This window comes from Talpa occidentalis, unplaced genomic scaffold, assembly GCF_014898055.3.
Source record: "Talpa occidentalis isolate TD23 unplaced genomic scaffold, MPIMG_talOcc4v2.1 talOcc4.13, whole genome shotgun sequence".
Taxonomy (NCBI): domain Eukaryota; kingdom Metazoa; phylum Chordata; class Mammalia; order Eulipotyphla; family Talpidae; genus Talpa; species Talpa occidentalis.
Window position 1 is genome coordinate 100,376,968 of NW_023601322.1, and position 19,345 is coordinate 100,396,312.

The following is a 19,345-nucleotide window of genomic DNA, read 5'->3' on the forward strand; positions in this document are numbered from 1 at the left end:
TTGAAACGAGCATTACTTTTCTTGCAAATGCCAGTATTTTTGATACCTAGTGACTTAGTAGAAACGATCGAAACTTCTCAGATAAAATGAAGGCGAGCTCAGAGTAGCAGCTGACCCAGGGCGGAGCAAGGACAGCGGTGGGGGTTGAGCGGGTGGCGGTGAACGAGTTGCGGGCTTTTCTCCCCCTCCCGCCACGGCCTCGACATGCCACCTGTGGTCTCACAGCCTCCGGGGCTGCATGGATGACGGGCCAAAGGGCGGGGTGCACACCTGTCATTGTGGATGCCTGTGCCTAGAAGGGAGGGATAAAGGCAGCAATGGGGTCACAGGGAGGCCCATTCTGGGGGCGCCCACGACGATGATGCTGGAGAGAGGGAGAAGAGCGCGGACATGCATGGAGGCTAGGAGCCTCGGCCAGCCTAGCATGCCAGCCTCTCTGCCCGGTGCGCCTGTGTGCCTGGCTCCCCAAGAGAACATTAAGTGCCGGCAAAACCCACGGAGGGCTCCGGACTCCCCTTCCCGTCTGCCAAGCGCACCGTGGCCCTGCCCATGGCTGCCTGCGCTGCAGTGAGCCCGCATGTTGCGTCGGGACGGGGTAGGGGGCAAGAGCGAGGCCGGGAGCACCTGCGCTAGAATGTGACCCTCTAGTAACACGGCGGTGGCTGCTGTATCCAATTTCAACGTTCCCTACACCTTGAAATATTTTATATAAGTAAACCAACTCTTTAGCAGGAATGTGAAGACTCACCAGATATAAGATTGAAAAACGAAATGGGGTTCTTTCTCCCTGGTCATGTGGAGCACATGGGGCACCAGGTGCCCCGCAGCCCAGGTGCTAGAAATAATCTCGACAAGGTGGGAGAGGCCTGGTCTGCGTGGCCTATCCAAGAGAGGGTTTCAGCACGAGACAAAATCCCAGGAGAGAATGGGGGCTCTGGGGAGCCTGCCCGCATTCGGTGATGTGACTCAGAGGAGCATGTTGGGCAACAGGGCAACCCAGGAGGGGTACATGTTCACTAGCTCCACAGAGCAGTCTGGGGTCTTGGGTCTGCAGCACCCCAGCACAGCCAGTCCCCGTGGCGCTCAGGGTGACCCTGCCGCAGAGACAGCTTGGGCCCCTCCCCCACCACGGCTGGGGAGGGAGGAAGGAGAAGAGGAAGAGGCTGTGGGGAGGACAAGGCAGGGCCCCTAACATCTTCCTGTTCGCCTCAACAAATGCACTCGAGTCTCAGAAACACTACTGCTTTCCACCAAATGTCAAAGTCTCTCGCTAGAGCTCCTGAAGGATTCTGGGGTGAATGGGGGTGCTCTCCAGCCAGCCTGCCCCAGGAGAGGGTGAGGGGTCACAGGGGGTCTGCAGCTTCCCAGCCTGGAAGACACGCCTCCACTTTCACTTTCTCTTCTGCCACAGCTCACAGCCAGAGGCAGCAGAACCTGTCCTCTCAGCTATCGTGGACTGTGTAGTCCAGGGTTTCCCTGCTCCTCCCTCGCTTTCCCCTCACTGCCCAGGCACACCTGCTCACGGGTTCTGGAAGACATTGTGACGATCTTGAAAATAAGAAGTAACCATCAATAATCACGAAAAGGTACCTATCTTTGCAAAATACTATACTTGGCGATTCCACAGTCTGGTGCCTCAGCTTTTTAGAGAAGAGTGCACAGAGGAGAAGGTTAGGTGTCCTGGACACTGCCTAGAGGCCAGAAATTTTCAAGCGGGTGATTTGCAGCTGGGGGCATGTGGCCATGTGTAGGGACATTCTGGCCGTCACAGTTGTGGGGTTGACCTCTACTGGGTGGGGACCAGGGAATCCCCAACGAACTGTGACATGCTGGAAAGGTTTTCTGGACCCAGGTCTCCTTGGTGCGGGTTTGAGGGTCTCCCTGGCAGGGAGCTGCTATCCCAGACCAGATGCACAGTCAGGAACATGCTCTTGTTAGGGACACAGGGAGAGCGAGACCTTTTTCTGTCCAAATTTTACAGAAAAAAGGGATGGAAAAACTTTGGAAGCTGACAAACTTGCCCTCAACTACCCTCTGTGAACAGGCCTCTTACAGTGGCTGGGACAGCGGAAGGCGGGCTGGGAGCACTCAGCAACGAAGGCGTCACAGGCACCGGGGCGGTGACAGAGCCAAGGCCAGGCCGTCACAGTGACCCACTGCACACACTTGCTTGCAGACCTCACACCCGTTCGTTGTTTGTAAGTCTGCACGTCCCACTTAGGATTAAACTCCTTGATACAGAAACTAGGACTTGAGAGGAACGTCTAATGTCTCTTAGGCTGTTTCATTTCTCAACTCTTCTGCACAAACAAGGGAGTCGTTCCTCTAAGGAGGTGTGTGAAGACTGAGTGTAAAGGGATATATTAAATTTTTTATTAGGCAGTAAATTCACGACAGAGTTAAAGCCATGTGTTGCTATCAGGAATTTTCACTTAGCCACAAAAGTCAAAGCGATAGAAGGAAACATTTCATGAAAATACCAAAATTTGTTTCTCATATTTAACCAGTCCCGAAAAAATCCTCCCAGTTTCCCCCTTAATGTGAATCCTGCCGTCCCTGTCACTGGCGTGAGGCTGGTAACACACACACACTCACGCAGAGGACACCCAGAAGGAGGTCAAGGGTCATGGACGTGATGCCCTGAAGCCAGGTGGGCTCTGCCTGCTCCCTAAGCATACTGGACGTGTGACTCTCTGCCTGCTCACCGCAGTCCTCCCCTGTGCCTGCCCCAGCACCCCAGGTGGACAGGGGCCACGTTGCGGCTCACCGGGCAGCAGTGGACATAGGTTAAGGACCCCACATTCTATATGTGGGGCTGAGCCTGGGGTCCTCACAGGCTTTACTGTGGGAGGAGGCTTAGGGGAGACGTCGGGGGCACTTGACAAGTCTCTGGAGCTTAACAGATGCTCACCCACTTCTTCACTGAGCTCTCTCCTTGTCCAGACCCCGGGGCTCGAGCCATGGGTGCTGCAGCCCTTACAGGGGGCCCCACCTGGGATACAGGAGTCGCTCCACACCCTGCACCCTGCTACTGTGGGGACATCTCACCCCAGAGCTAAGGAGCACATCACAGAACAGAGTCTGGTTTGGAACAGGGGGAAGAATTAGAAAGGCCTGGGCCCAGAAGAGCTGAGCAGCGAGAAGAGACAGGACACCTGTCCTGGAGGAATCCTTGGCCACTTGCTGCCCACACCATTGACAGAAACAGACGCGGGGCCTGAGGCGCCTGCCCTGAGGGCCCCACACCCTGCTGGGAGCTGAGCTGATGCTCCATTGCCAAAGCCTTGAACTACTGGGCTGAAATGAATTTTTACAAAGGACTAAACACACTGCCAACTGTTTTGTGTATTACACAATCAATCAGCCTAGAAGATGAGACCATGTACTACAAAAATGAAGAACGCAAGTTAACGTAAAGAAACTCATTCTCAAGCAGCAAACAGAAAAGGGCCTGAAATGTGAAAAAGGCTGGACCAGACGCAGGGCTCAGAGGCCCCAGATGCCCCCCCGGCAGGGGGCCAAACACACAATGCCCTGAGTCCCCGGAGACCCTGCCTTTCACATGTCAGGGTCCTGAGGCGCGGGATGCCCCATCGAGGAGTCTGGGTCTGAAGCCACCCCTCAGAGGCCCCACACTCAGAGCTCTGGCTCCTGTGTCCTAAGCCTCTGGAGCTGAGATCACACACTTGTTTCAAAGTCTTAAATATTCAGAAGTAAACAATTAAGAAAAAAAACATCTTTAAGATGACCAAGGCAGTACAGTTGGCTAATGTTGAAATAATTTCTACTAAATGGAGATACTATGTTTTCAAATCCGTGCCTTCTTATTTCTATTTAAACATTATAAACACCACGTGAAAGCTTCAGCTCTGGGGTAACGGCAAACGAAATTGCTTTGAAGCTGCCCCTTGCTCCTCCGCTCTCAAGCTAACACGCGGGCACGCCAGGAACCTACTTTGACTTGAGGGTAGGACTTCTTGTTCTTTTCACTGGAGGCGCCGGGGAGTCCACCGTGCGATGGGCCTTCACACACATAACGGAAACGGAATCCTCTCTGCAAAGGGGAACAGAGGACCAGCATGTCTGAGAAACACTAAAACCTGCACGGACATAGTTACACACACCCTGGAAACGCTCATGTGTGCTGGGTGGGAGGAACAGCTCACAGTCACTGAGGCCCCAAGTGAGGACACTTTCCCTCAGTCCCCCTTGTCTTAGCATTATGCCAGCTGACGCCGTGCAGGGAGGTGCAGCTTTCGGCCCTGCGCGACCTCAGCCACATCACCTGTGAGTGGGGCTGGGGCTCAGGTGGTGGACCAGACGTGCTCTAGCGAGCAGAGACTCAGCTTCTTGTCTCAAATTCCTGCTACAACGCTCTGAACTTGACCATGATACTCAGCGTCATGCTTCTTTGGCTCTCACTTAAAGGAATTCCTTCATCTGCTCTGACCAGTGGGTACAGAAGGGAATATGGAACCATCAGCATTTCAAGATGCAGCTATGCTGGAACCCACATATGGCTGGCTGCTCTCCACAGTTCAGAAGATAAGATCTTTGATTATATGACTAGTGATATTGCCAAGCTTGGCTGGCGATATTAACTGAATGAGCCCCAAACCAGATGGCCCCTTTAAATATTGTTTCTCAAGAACCCTGCAGATGCACTAAGTCAAAGAGGACTTAGCTGGAGGTCTCGTGAGAGCCGCTGTGGGCTGATAAACACCTAAATGCCATGTCCGTAAGCACAGACATGACCGCAGCTGACTGGACTCTCTTTACAGTCTACGCTAGTCCTGGCTTTTCATGATGGACAAAGTTAAAAATTACAAGTGGACATATAAAACAAGGACAGCTGTGAGGAAGGGCCTCATCACCTCATCACAAGGGGCCGTAGGTGGACGTCCTGACAGTGTCAGCCAGCTGTGGAGCCTGAGTATAATCACACAGGTCACCTAACCAGGCACTTTTATTCATGTTTCTAACTCACCCTCTGGTGAAAAGAATGGGCGAGGTGCCGCAGGGAACGTGCCCTCCTCTTTTACTTGTAACTGTGGGACCCCATGCTCACAGCTGCGGAGCAGGATGACCAGGCTCCTGGGCCCACCCTGCCTGTGCTCCCTTTCCCGCGTCTCACAGGGTCTCAGTGGCCTTGGGTCACATGTCCCCCCAAGCACCTGGAACTGTCCCCACAGTTCCAAGAACTCTCTGATTTCCAAAAGGGTCAGCTCCAGGGCAGGTTTTGTGGGTTGAGCACAGCCTGAAGTCAGCAGGTGCCCACGGGGTGTGCGCGGGGCCTGCAGCATGTGGCCCATCACCGAAGTGGGGCCTGAAACACGCTGCACACAAGCCCAGGGTTCAGAACCAGATCCAGGAGCGCCTGAGGGGAGTCAGGAGTCATGTAGGGCAATTCTCTATTCTCCTCCTCACAAAATTCAAAATACAAACTACGTCACAAATTCAGCCCCCTACCTTTTGTAGACAAAGGCTATTTGCTTATTTTCAATAATTACGTGAAATTTCTAACAGTGCGAGCAGCGAGGAGCCCAGCAGTGGCTAACCAGAAAGGCAGAGGCTGACTTAATGGCTTTCAAGTCAAGCACAAAGTCAGCGCTTCACCAGCGCTACATGGTGAACACGGAATAAGAATAAACAGAACTGGATACTCTAAAGATTACTAAACCAGCTGTGACTCATCCCCACACAGCTGGGGAGCACCGTGGCCAGGAGACCCTGAAGAAAAAAGAATGTTTTCTAGTTGTCATTTCTAAAAAATTAGTGAAGCAAACCTTTATCTCTAATCAAAAAATTCCTTTTCGACAGTTGACAAAATATATCCATGCAGACTTCCCCATCTCACTGGGAATGGTGTCCAGGAGAACACAGTGAAGAGATGTGTCTAAAAGGTTGCTTTGAGTTTATTGGTCAAGGTTCCGTGAGAGTTTCTAAAGTTCAATGCAAAGGAATTTTTACCCGGAGAATGGAAATTTATTATTATTTTAGGAAGGTAGGATGTTTTCAAGTGCATAGTTTGGATGGGTTTTTGTTCTGAATTTTTGAGATGAAAGGTTTGCCAGTCCTCAGATACTCATCTCAGTAACTCCATCTGCTTAAAATGAGTCATCAACCTCAAAGGCTAAGGCATGGGTCAGAAAGTCTGACTTACACACAACCCTCTTACTTTCACTCAAGTTGCACACCAAAGTAACGTCAGGTGGCAGACAAATACACTTTCTATCAGGTGAGTTTTCAAGACCTCCACTTGTAGTGACCTAAATATGAATTGATGCTATGCAGCCCTCGGGTAACTCACAGGTGGCCTTGTGGCACCTGGACCGTGCAGGAGACACGCACTGAGCAGCTGTGACTGCAGCACGGCCTTGACGCTGGGTGTTGAGATGCATGTTGTATCCAGGATGCAGATTTTAGCTGATTTCTCAGTTTGTGGAAGGCCCACATGTTACACATTAGAAAAGCATCCACGACGCCAGGCAGCTGTGTGGACGTCTAGGGGTGTCCCTCCGCCGGGAGGGCCTGGGGAGAAGTGACGGCCCAGGAAGGCTCTGCCTCTGGGAGGTCACCCGGGGCCGTGCTGTGAGCCACTCGTGAGTCACCAGAACAATCCCCTCAAGGCTCGCGGGGCACTTTCGTTCCCCCATCAAAAACTGTTATCTTATTTCAGACTCATAAGGGTAGTTTGTTTGGTCATAGCTGTGTCATCTACAGCCTTCAGATGCTGGCCAAACCCAACATGTACATAACGCCTTGGCTATAGTGCCCACAGTGGTGTCTTGACATAGCTCTAGACACAGTTGCATTTGTTAAGTGTCACAGTGTCAGTGTCACGCTCCCTCAGACAGCCACTAAGAAGCACATTCGGCAAAGGTACCAGGTACTGTGACTGCAAGAAGCAAACCAGCTCCCTCCTCATCATGCAAACGTGGTCAGCACGCCAGTCGGAACTGTGCGGACATTGTCCTCATTCAGCGGAGGACTACACCACAACCTCCACTCCTGATGACGGAGTCCCCTACGGGCAAATGATTCACACTCTTGTTCCCCTCTTTTGGACACCATCCCATCTGATTTTCAATCATCTCCCTCCACAGAGCTGGGGCAGGAGGGGGGCCGCTGCAAGTCCAGGCACTGCGAGAGCATCCTGTGGTGTGGGGCCGAGCCTGAGCCAGGGCCAGCTTCCCTCCTGGCTTCAGCAAGGCCGGCTCTCAAGTTAACACCAGAGGGAAGAGAACTCCAGAGTCCCTTTGCTTCTTTTATTCCCACCAGCACTTTTAGAATCTCAGGTTACAGGTGTAAAGTCGGGGCACAGAAGGCTGGTGCCCCCAGGGAAGGAGATGGGCTGTGTACCCTGTGAGTGGGCAGACACATCTATGGGTGGACCCCGTGTCGCTGCTGGCTTATACATCAAAGTGGGCAGGGCAAACCCCCGCCCTTCCTGGGGGAATCAGAGAAGCTTGCTGCTGACACCGCAGGATACTAAGCATCTATAACTAACTGAAGTTCTCCACAACCATTTCTGTGGCTCAAGGGAGTTTGTTGAATGACAAACAGAAATGTCAGGTGGGCAAATAAAGTTGTTACATAATTTGGCAGGTTGTCAATGTTCTAGATAAGCTACTTCCTATTCATCAGTTTCTGTGGTACTTGAGATATTACTGTGTGACAGATGGATCTAACATTTAACAAGCAAATCCCACCCCTTGAACCTTCTTACCTGTTTAGGTTGCTCTAATATTTGAAGGTATGGGCCATCTGCTAAAAACAACAAACAAAAACCAAAAAAAAACTGTGAGGCTTCTCAAATTTGGTATCAGATATAAAGCAAGTAAAAAGAAATATGAAATTCAGTTTTCAAATAGAGATTTCAAATTTACGTTTTAGCTAATATTCCACAAAGTGTAGTTTATCTTCCTCGCTTGAACATGAATTGTCTCCTTACTTGAGCCGTGGTTTCACACCTTCAGACAACACAAGGCATCAGTGTGGGGGTGGGGGTGGGCATGCCAGGCCTCCTGCAGAGGGCCACTGTGGGGCAGGGTTCAGAAGGCACGGGCCTGCAGGGCCATGTCTGCAAACAAAGCGTCTTAAAAACACAACCGTAGCTTTAAGGCAGCACCCACTTCCTGGGCACGGTGACTTGTTCTTTGGCCTTCAATAGACACTGACTTCCATATCAAAAGGAGGCACCTAGTGTGGCAGTGTGAGAGACTGGGCAGTGCTGCAGGCACTTCTGGGGCTGTCCTGGAGCCCAGTGCGGGTGCCTTTCCTCACTTGGGTCCGCACGGACCGCCTACATTCCCAACAGCTAGTTCCTCTGTTCCCAAAGGTAATTGTACTAGCAGATACATAGCCTTCATTTTAATTAATCCATAGCACTTGATGTTGGTATATAATTTTTGAACACCATGCTCGCATAAACTGTTCAAAAGTAACACAAGCATTGTATAAAATCCTGAAAATAATTTAATTGAATTATATGTCAATCAAACTATTATAAATGCATAAAGAAAACTGGAAGCTTATTCCATACCACAACTATATCTGACTTTGGAACTGCAAAGGAAAATCAGAACCTGTAATACAAATTTGTTTAGTATGAAAAAGTCCCCAAGCTCCCCAGCTGGTATGTATGTCAACAGCGTCACAACCCTGAGCTCTGTGACAAATAAAGGCATATGGTGTTTCTCATGTTGGATACAAAAAAAGAGATTCTAAGAGCATCTTCTGTCTTTACTTTCTCCAGCCAGAAATTCTAGACCTATTCCCTTGGATGAATACATTTGTGAAAAAGAGCTTAATCTTCAGGTTGAAATTAAAAATGTACTATAACTTAAGGTTGTACTTAAGGCTGTACTTTATTTTTTTTTAAAGATTTTTTTATGCATACAAGAGCTCGGGTACAGGCCAGAGATGCAGGGGGTGAGAGGATTCATCAGAGACAGAGTGGGGAACAGAACAGGCAGATTGACCAAGTACACTGCTGAGGGGAGCAGCGGGCGAGTCAGGAGAGGTCTGATGTGCCATGTGGGTAGCTCGCTGGCCGGGGATCAAACTCGTGCTACAGAGACTGTGGACAGCTTCATCGGTTGCGTCCGAACACCTTGCGCCACCAGAGAGGCCCTAGGCCATACTTATTTTTAATCTTTTCCATATTATGATGAATCAGGATAAGGCTAGAGTGCACAATAATATAGTAAATTCTGTTTATAACTCAAGGACTTTACAAGGATGAAAAAATGACTGAATTTCAAGTGAAAAATGTACAAGAAAGAAAAAACAAGCAGAAATTGGCCAAAAGAATATAATTTAGTTAAAGTATATCCTCTTTGTCTGTGGAAAATTCATCCCTGGATATTTTAAACTTTTTAAGAAAGAAAATTGTAACTTAACCCCTCTCCCACAAAGGGCAAGAACTTAATGTTTGGTAAAAAAAAAAGAAAACTAAGCAGACACACAATTTTTTCACACCACACATAGTCTATATGGCAATGTAACGAACATGGGAATAAAACATTCCACCTGACATGCTAAGAGCTCATGAAGAAGAACAACATCTGACAGGCATGTTCATGTAGCAAGGAAAATGCTGGCAACACATTTACGTTAAATTTCAAGGTCCTTGTTTCCTTACAGCTCTTCTAGAAATGCTTTAAGTTTTGCTATTTTTGCTGCATGATTTAATTTCCTTTGAATGTGTGAGAAACTAAGGTTTGGGAATTTTTTTTAGTGGAATGGGGCCATTTGTCTCTTTTACGAGGCACACACAAAAGTTCTATCAACTAGAAAGATTTGAGATGTAGGTGTTTGTTTGAAAGCCGATTTTCTTTTGGTGACTGTTTCTCTCCTGCTATACAGAAGCATTTAAACTCTCGGGTAATGTTACCCTACACCTGACGGCTATGCCATTTACCACACTGCTTTCAATGGCAGCACTGCTAGTGGCTTTAGGCTTCAAGAAATGCAGGTGAAAGTCACTAGTTAATATGGGAACCTCTCTACCCTGTGAACTGTGAACAGAAAGTTCAGGGCTCTCAGATTATTAAAGCCAGACCATGCCAGAGTGACGAGACGGGACTCTTATTGATAAAGACAATGAGATAAGTACTCAGGCTTTGTTTTCAAAGTGCCACTAAATAAATAGAACTTAAGGCGGGGGGGGGGGGAGTATAAATGGAGAAGTACTCAGGCTTTGTTTTCAAAGTGCCACTAAATAAATAAAGACAATGAGATAATACCAACTGGAAGATACATTTTTGAGGCATGATTTTTAAGGTTTTTCTAATGTGGCAAAATAATTTCTACATGAAGTCCTGACCACAGACTGTTTGCTGATATGTCCTCCTGACAGCCTTATTTCTAGTTCCACAAACTGGATGAAATAAAAACGTGAAGAACAGTGTCTGCCTCAGACACTTTGCAGTTCGGCAGTAATGATACATTAAATGGAAAAGTGTGGATATTCTGAGGACAGAACCAATAAAGCATTAATACTAAGAAAAATACTTTGAACCCCAGAATAAAAAAGTTCACAGGAAACACAGAGGCTACAAAGATATGCCCTTGATGACAGGAAACCGACTTAGAGCGCAAATCGGACGACCCTTCGAGAGATGTCAGATACGGTGGCCTACAAACACGCCTGCAGGCCATGGAGAAGGTGCTGTGGCAACACAACCCGTCTCGTGAGGCTCGGGGTGGCGTGGGGGGTTACGTTTTCCCTCCACAGACAACCAGAAATAGAAAAATGCAGAAAAACATCCTGATCTAAAAAAAAACATTGTAAATACTAAACTTACAATAACCAATTTAAATTAAAATATGGCACGAGTGGCTAAAGTCTACCACGTGAAGACAAATGCATACGCTGCCTCTGAGCGTCCCTGATACCCAGGGTGACGTAAGGGGCACATCGAAGAGCCACCCCACCCCCAGGCTCACACACTCACAGGTGCCAAAGACACTACGTGAATGATTTTTTACATCACTCATATGAGATTAAACCATTTATGCAAGGGGGTAATCAATATAGTCACCATAAAAGAAGGTTTATTATGACTTTTACCCAAGTGGTCAGAATGCAAAGCTAAAAATATTTAACTTCTTTTTCACATCCACACATCTCTGCCTATTGCATCATTGTCTTAATCACACTTTAAAAAACACATGCGCCCCAGTTCCGCGTGCCTGCCTACGCAGAGTCCAAGCTCATCTTCTGTGTTTCGCTCCTAGTTAGCATGCGGGCTGCCCAGCTGAGCACTGAGCGTTTTTTGAAGGTTTTTCTAGTGGGGTGAGTTCTGTGGATTTTGTGTACTTGTTTTCCCACTGCCTGATACACTGGCTCGCACACAGTAGGTGCTCAAGTGAAGGTGTGGAGACTGCGTCGCATGTATCTGGGACAAAGCAGAGCAGAGGTAGAAAGGAGAGAGAACGACACTCAGACGCCAGTAGCTGGACAAGCCATGCATGCTGGGGGCACAATATTCTTGCACGAGCACAGCTGCAGCAAGTATGTTGAGAGATTGGTTTTTAACACATAAATAACCTTTCCTTTCCAGGTCAATCTCTGACTCTCCAGAAGGGACTATTAGCAAATCCTGAATTTTAAAAAGTGAAAGCAAAACAGCAGGGCAGCGGGGTGAGACATTTCCTTACCTGTCGGCAAAGCCATCTCTGGCTGAAATAATTCTGGGTTAAACATTGTATGATTCAATGATTCCAAATGAAACAACTGCAAAAAAAAAAAAAAAAAAAGAACATTGAAAGATTTCCATCACTATTTTTCCAAGGTTGTATTAAAAATTTGACATTGGAACACTTTCAACACAACTACAGGAACAAATGCTAAAGTCAACACCCAGAATCTGAAAATATTTCAACTCAGGATTTTAAACCCCCTTTGTCCCTTTGTGATAGTGAGCCACGTTCTCCTGTGTGTACAGCAGGACTGGGCTGGCGTGTGAGGACGACAACCCAGTTATAAAGGCCTTCAGGACCAGCTGAGCCAGCTTGCCTGTCTCCTCATGGCCAAGGGGATGTTTATCACATGGGGGAGATGGAATCAGTATTTGCTGAATGAATGATTTGAAGCGTGTACTCTTAGAAATACATGCATAAGAAACAATCCGAGAAATCAGTATTTCTTCTATGGTGGCAAAAGAACTTAAAAGTTTTCAGCAGAAAGAACTGGACAGCAGCTCCAGAATAATCTACAGGAAAACTGAAGACATGATGCACGGCCCCAGAGCGCTGTGCTCTTCCCTTCTCGCCTTTATTTGCCTGGCACGATACAAAGCATCTGGAATTAGTGGGTTCGCAGGCTCGCTCAGGTCACCCCCGTCCTGACCCCAGTGACGAGCAGGGAGCGGTTCTGCAGGTGTTCTTCAGAGGAAGATACAGGTGGGGAGGCTGCCCTGGAAAGAGGGCTCAGGATTCTGAGCAGCAGGAGATGTGACCGTGAAGAGCTGAGTGATGGGAGCCAAGGAATGTGGGCAGCCTAACAGGTCAGGAAGGCAAGGAAACGGAAGCTTCTACAAGGAAAGCAGTCCTGCCAACACCTTGACTTTCGACTCCTGACCTTCAGATTGCACGGAGATAAGCATGTGTCGTGGTGACCTACCAGGGCAGAGATGGAAGACTAACGCGTGGGCCCTACTACACCCGAAGGAATGCGATCCTGGCCTGTGAGGTACTGATGATTAATTATCCCAAGAGAAAATGTTTCTCTCCACTTGGTTCACTCGGGATTTTGGATCCCTCTGTGTGAGTTTGGTATTTGTTTCCACCTGCGTAGATCATCTGTATGAGATACCCGTGGGCAGCACAACATCCATCTTTCTCTTCACACGACACACTAGCTAGTTACAGGCGTGCCAAGGCTGTGTTAAAAAAGCCACAGTATTACAGCGCACACTTTTTCTTTATTGGCATGTAAGGGGGTTCCTGGATACCCAAGGCCCCGGTGCACTCAGATCAGGAGTAAGCAGCACAGGATCGCACTGTAGCTTCCATCTAGTTGGGTGTATAGATTCTCAAGTGAGGGGCAATAAAAGCGCCCACTCCCTGCTGAAGGGTAAAGTTCATCTACAGTGCTTGCTGTTTGCTGAAAAGGAAACAGGGATGAAAATGGATGAATGTGAGAACATCCCCCCTGCTTCCAGAGAACATTCTCAGGGCAGACCCTCCCCACAGGACAGCCTGCGTGCACAGGTCAGGGGCGAGGAGCCCAGGGCACGCAGACACACGGGGTCTTGAGGCACAAGCAGGTGTCGGGACACAAAGGCTACCAGCTTGAGATGAGAAGGAAGCCCAAACTTCAAGGACCTCGCCCCTCAAAAGGTAACTATCAGAACAAGCCGCTGACGCTCACAAATGCCCACATGAGACACACTTTCGAGAGGAGTGTTTTCAGCAGGCTGACTCTCTCCGGGCACCGGGACCATCGCGGGCTGATAAGGCTTCCTGTGCACAGACAGGAAAGCATGGTCTCAGCCCAGGCGACACCCCAGTGCCACGCCTGTGCCTTCACCACCAGGGACAGCACATTAAAAGCGAAAGGTAAGACACGGGCTTTGATAATACGAGCAGCCAAACGCCTTTCATGCAGTAATCAAAGAAAATGTCCCTAGACTCCGCCTCTCCCAACATTTTTACCATGAACTTCAGAAGGAACACCTGAAGGAGGAAAGCAGGGCGAGGTCACTTCCTAAGTTCTCAGAGCTGCACCAGCGCAAAGCACCCACAGCTCCTCTACTGAGAGAAGCCATGTTGGAACCTGTAGAAGTATTTCACTTTTGTTTTTCTCTTTCGGGCTGATATTTGCATGCACAAATCTGGGAAATCCATGGTGAAGGGGGTTGGCTGAAGCTCTGATTGTGACATGATTATGAATCTTGCACAGCTGTCCTGGGTGTCCCCCTTCCCCACCCTTCTAGCCCAGTACAGGGACCTGCCAAGTGTTGGCATCCACAGCCTTCCTGTGGAAAGTCCTCTCTGACTCTGCTCTCCCCAGGCAGCACGGGGGTGCCTGCCCCAGCTCTCCCCGAGGCCACACAGGCTGCTCAGGGCTCTGTCCTGCCAGGAGAACGGCAGTTCCTGAAATGAGGGTCCCTGCACCACCCACTGTTTCACCTCTAACACAGCCAGTGTTCGGCTACGTAGCCAGGCCTAGCAGTAGTGGTCAGTGACAAAATCTCTGTGTTTTAAATATTTCCTAAGAGTCATTTCATTGCCATTTATTGCCATTGGTCATTTACTCTGTATAATATAAGTATTAGGCATACACGTGTATCTATGCAGAAAGAGACGCAAAATGTTACTCACCACCAAGGCATTGTTGGACTAGTCAACATTTCCACAGACTTGAAAGTTTTCAAAGTGCAAGCGAGGCAAAGCACAGGCATCCCCTCAATACCATCACCATATTTATAAAGAACAGGTTTATGGTCTAAAAGCACATTCACTGCCCAGGAAGTCCCTTCACCACCCCGGTGAGGGTGGGGGTGGGGCAGCATTCCCCGTTGCAAATGAGAAAAGCCTTGGGGTGGGGTGAGCAATCCCTCCCTGCCAGAGCCCCTCAGTGACAGGTGGCACTTACAGAAAGATCTTCAACTTCTGAGCCCAAAGGTCTTTTCACGACACCAACCCACCTCCTGATTCAATAAACTTTAGGTGTTATTTTATGTTCCTTCCTCTCCCCCAAAATGTTCAAGTCCCAGCTGCTAGTGGCTGTGAACATGACCTTAGAAAAAGGGTCTGTGCAGAGGGGTCAGGACGAGGCCACACTGAAGCTGGACCCTAAGTGCAATGACTGGGAGAACAGGGGAGATGCAGGAGCACAGCTGACACACAAGGGAGAGGCCGGGGGACTGCGGGTGCTGAGGCCGCGGGCCAGGGACTGGCTGTGACTGGACAGCAGCACAAGCTCCTTCAGAACATCCACAGGAGAACGTGCCTGCCCTGTCCTCATCTTGACCTTGGACCTCCAGCCTCCAGAACTGTGAGAAACAGCCAGCCCCAGGAAGCTGGCACGGGGCTATGGGCACAGGAGACCCTCACAGAACGGTAGGTGTGAGAAGAGCTTGTAAGTCACCCGTTCGGCTGCCGTGTCCCCCCACCCTGTACAGAGGGGCGGGGAAATGACAAACATTTTAAAAGATATTCTCCCTGCCCCAATTTTAGAGTTTTCCCGATAATCACTCTTGTTGCCTCTGTGTATTTTGAAGTGTGACCACAATGACATAAACTGGCAAATGAGATCGTAACACTTACTTGCTCGTGGCCCCCCAGATACGGGTCGTCTTCTGCCATTCTGGAGCTGCACATCAAAACAAAACAAAGCAAAACTGTTAAGACTGGCATGAAGCTTAAAAACGCCGTAATGCAGGGTACACGGGGATACTCCCCGGGGTGAACATGACCCCGCGTCAGAGACGAAGGGGTCAGTCAGGGTGTTGCTCCTCTAGAATCTACACCCAACGGCAGGAAGATCACATGATCACGGAATCACATTTCTCGCAAGCGCCTGAGTCCCAGAGCTCAGGACAACGGACCATTTTCTGGACAAAGCCACATACATCCGGATCGCTGAGGCTTCCTTCCATCACCTCTGGACGTCCGGGGTTAAGAACCTCAGCTTTTCGCGGGCAGCGCCGCCCGGCCTGTCTGGGCCCACCTGGAGCTGCTTCCGGGCTCTCCACTGGTGACTCCAGCTGAGCGGCCAAGGGGGCCATTCTGGCGGGAAGGACCGGCCCCCTCTGCACGACTGGGGAGAACGCTGACGCGCTCTGCCCTCCGGCACCTCTGGCCATTTCTCCAGGGTCAGAGTGGCACAGAAACACTGCAGCGTCTCCATACGTGGGAGCTCGCGCTATCAGGCTGCGGCATCAGATTTAATCAGCCCCAGTCAGAGCAAGGCCTGCGGCTAGCGCGCTGCCTTCCAGGGGCCCGGGAGAGCCAAGCCCCACAGGCCAGAGAAAAACAGTATCTAAGTCACAGATCATTTTGGATTTCCTTGAGAAACATCCTTACTCTTTTAAATAAGGGTTAATTTTATTTAAATTTACTTAAACGGTAGATACAGCACATTAAAAACTAGAAGACTGGAAAAAAGGAACAAGGCTGACAGTGAACATTAACTCCTGAGCCACCCCTCTCTTTCCTTTGCCCCAGTGAGCTAGTACACAGTGCTGGGGCTCTTCTGGCGGCTGGGAAGAGCCCGCGGGCGCCTTTTCAACAGGCTGGGCGCACCTTGGGGCCACTGTCACCGCGCTGCTCTTCAAGGTGACACGCTGGTTGTGGCCACCGGCTCCCCTGGTTCCCCCTTCGTGGTCTTTCTCCAGCAGCGTGTGTGCCCCCGTCACAGCTCTGGTCGCACTGAACACAGCTGTGCACGTGGTGAACACAGCTGCGCCTTAGCAGGCGCAGGGCAGGGCGTACACAGTCCTCCGGGTACTAGGGAAACGGGGCCCCGTATGACTTCGAGGCAAAGTTGGCCTTTTCTTGGCAGTTGGGGCCCGGCCTGGAGAGGCACAGCGGCCCCCAAGAGGACTCTCTCCCACCTAGCCCTAGTGGGACGGGCGTAGGGGGAAGTGAGTGGGGATCCCAGTGGGGTGCAGACTCACAGCCAACGTCCACCCAAGGGCAAAGGGCAGCTTGGAAACGCCCGAGACAGGGGTACATGCAGATCTGCAAGGAGTGCTCTGTCTGACTTAAGAATCAGCAGGCTGCAGCCCAACCAGCCACGTGGCCAATCAGGACCAACAGCAAAGAAAGGGAAGGCTGACCTGGCACAGTACGGGGAACCGAGTCGCTTGAAGTCCAAGCCTCTCACGCTGGGCATGTGACCATGGGCTCCCCACTGAGCTCACCGTGGCCTGTCTCTCCGGCTGCAAAACGGGAGGCTTGGATGGGTGGCACCCGACAACAGAGACTCGCTGCGCTAAGAGCACTAGCTGGCTAACAGGCCTCCCCTCTGGAACACTCCAGTCCTGACAGGGTTTTCTGCAACCTGGGTTTCTGTCTGCGCACAGGCATATGTCTATGTTAAAGAATCACTAGTGTGATTTTCAGTTGTCTGTACAAACCTAGTAAAATAGTGTCATAATGAATACAGTGCTAGTACACCTTACGTGAAAAAACCTTGTTCTTAGAACCACACAGGAAACCAAACTTCCAAGAAAGTATCAGGGTCAACCTTTTCCTTCAGGCTTCCCATTCATCTGCGTGACCCCGCGTCTTTCCCGGCATGCTCGCCCACAGCCCTCAGAGTGAAAGAGGGGCGGCCCGCACCTCTCAGCTGCTGTTTTCCTGACCTTTTCCTGACCTGCGCATGGTTTCCTGACCTTTGAAAGTATGGACTGAACACAAAGTCGCCCTAACCCTAATTTTAAAACAAGTAATTCATCAGAACTGAGCAGGGCTATCATCACCATCACTATAGTAACGAAAATCCTGAGGGAGTCACTAAATCGTCAGCACTGGACAGGCCTCCCCATTAACTGCGCCCGACATCCTGCCACAGGCATGCGGGTGACAGGCAGCATCTGAGCCTTGCAGCCTTTGCGAGACTGCTAAGTTCACCATGAGCTCCGGTGCCCGGGTGATGTCAACGTCAATTCATAATGTAGGACTAAAATGTCAAAAGAAACCAAAAATTAGTTGGAAAGGATGAATCACTGAGTCCAGTGACATTTGCATTAATTGTCAATGCAGGTTTTAGTTCATGATTTTGAAAGATCAGAGAAGCCTCTGGAACTGAAGGACCAGGAGGGCCAGGGAAATCCCCATCTGGCCCCCTGGCCCTGGCCCTCCCCCACTTTCCCTTCCAACAGCTATGTGCTTTTGAGGAAGGACCCCGAGAAGGAAAGGGAAACCTGACCTGACTGCGAGCTGCCCCATCTCTGCCTCCTCCCTGCTCTGGCCGTCCACGCCTCGCCGTGGAAGGACAAGCAGAAAGCGCAGCCAGCCTGTCTTCCTGCGGCAGTCGCATCTGTCATCCGAGGCGCCTCGGGGTGGCAGCTGGGCTCTGGGCGTGTGATGATCCACACGAGAGGCCTGATGGTTCTGCCCCACACGCCCGGACCAGCCCTCTTGGATCCCAGAGCCCACCCCACAGAGTAACCATCGGGGACTGGGCATTTCAAATGCAGTGAAATGATTTCATGGCCTGTAAGAGGGTCACAAGGTGCAAAAGGAGAAACAGAATTTTTGGAGGCGCCCAGAGGTGCAGTGTGGAATCAGAGATAAAGTGTCTCTATTGTCAAGTCTGTGTTCAGCCCAACAGCCCCCACTGAGGGGTGGTTCAACGCTCAGCGCAGGCAGGCGGTGATGAGGAGGAGGGGCCGAGACAACGCCTCATCAGCACTGCTCAGGGGACAGCCCCGTGGAGAGTAGCCCCAGAGCTTCTTCCCCTGGTGGAGCTGGGGTGGGGTGAGAGGCAGGCACGTGGGCCATGGACAATGTGAGCGTCTTTCCTCTGCAGTTTCACGTCCACAAATCTACACTGGGGAGCGGTGCAGGCCGGGTTACAGGAAACAGGCACGGGGCACTCACACAGTCCACCCAGCTGCCCTCCGCCGGGGGCGTTTACCTGTGATTGTGCCACATTCACGGCGACACTCACGGGGCCTAGAAATAATTGTTTGGGATGTGTACACAGTAACATGGAAACTTTTGCTCCCTACACTGTACATTTTTAATGCTTTAATCTTATAACATGAGTATGTCGCTGGAAATAAACATTTTAATGGGAACAAGAGAAAGCCCCATCCTGAATTTAAAGTTTAACTGGGACAACTTGAACAATTAATGACACATGGTGAGCAAGACAGGAAGCACCAATGAGTCAAAACTTTCTGAGCACTGCTGGAATCCTCAGAATAAAGATGATAGAAAAAATTTACATCTCGCTGATGATTTATCGGCTGGGTGATGAAGAGAGATTGATGGGGGTGGACTTCGTGGCTTTTCTCAGAGCAGCTGGCTTTCAAGTACTTTTAAAGGAGCAGTGTTCGCTCTGCCCCACTGGTCCTGTGTAACCCACCCCACCCACCCACGTGCGTGCCCGCTGTGCCATCTGCAGCATGCCCAGGGAGCAGGCGCGGCTTCCTCGTGAGTGCCTAGTCCCAGCTCAGAGCGCAGGCCAGCCTGCCAGGCCTGCAGATACGTGCTCAGTGACAGCCCAGGACGCTGCCCAGTACGGCCCGTGGCGGCCCAAGCAGCAGGCTGGGATGAGCCGTGGAAGGACACCATGTTAGGCATTCTGAGAATACCAAATCCTTTTCTTTCTTCCCCAACCTCCCTCTGCAGGCACACGCCTCCTCCACTCCCTACC

The 19,345-nt window shown here is 50.3% G+C and overlaps 1 protein-coding gene across 5 annotated transcripts in view; it reads right to left on the minus strand.

The window, feature by feature from the left end:
- The window catches only part of NFKB1 (nuclear factor kappa B subunit 1), an 86,935-nt gene that overhangs the window by 51,138 nt on the left and 16,452 nt on the right, over positions 1-19,345 (minus strand). For 3 of the 5 annotated variants that reach the window (XM_054694611.1, XM_037509630.2, XM_037509628.2), the window contains exons 2-5: positions 15,283-15,328; positions 11,668-11,743; positions 7,730-7,770; positions 3,956-4,054 (exon numbers count right to left, since the gene is read on the minus strand). In XM_054694611.1, the coding sequence (XP_054550586.1) occupies positions 3,956-4,054; positions 7,730-7,770; positions 11,668-11,743; positions 15,283-15,321 (255 nt within the window). In that variant the 5' untranslated portion in view covers positions 15,322-15,328. Of the gene's footprint in view, positions 1-3,955; positions 4,055-7,729; positions 7,771-11,667; positions 11,744-15,282; positions 15,329-16,796; positions 19,006-19,345 lie in introns of those variants that run through there. The other 2 variants (XM_054694609.1, XM_037509629.2) reach the window with 2 other exon arrangements.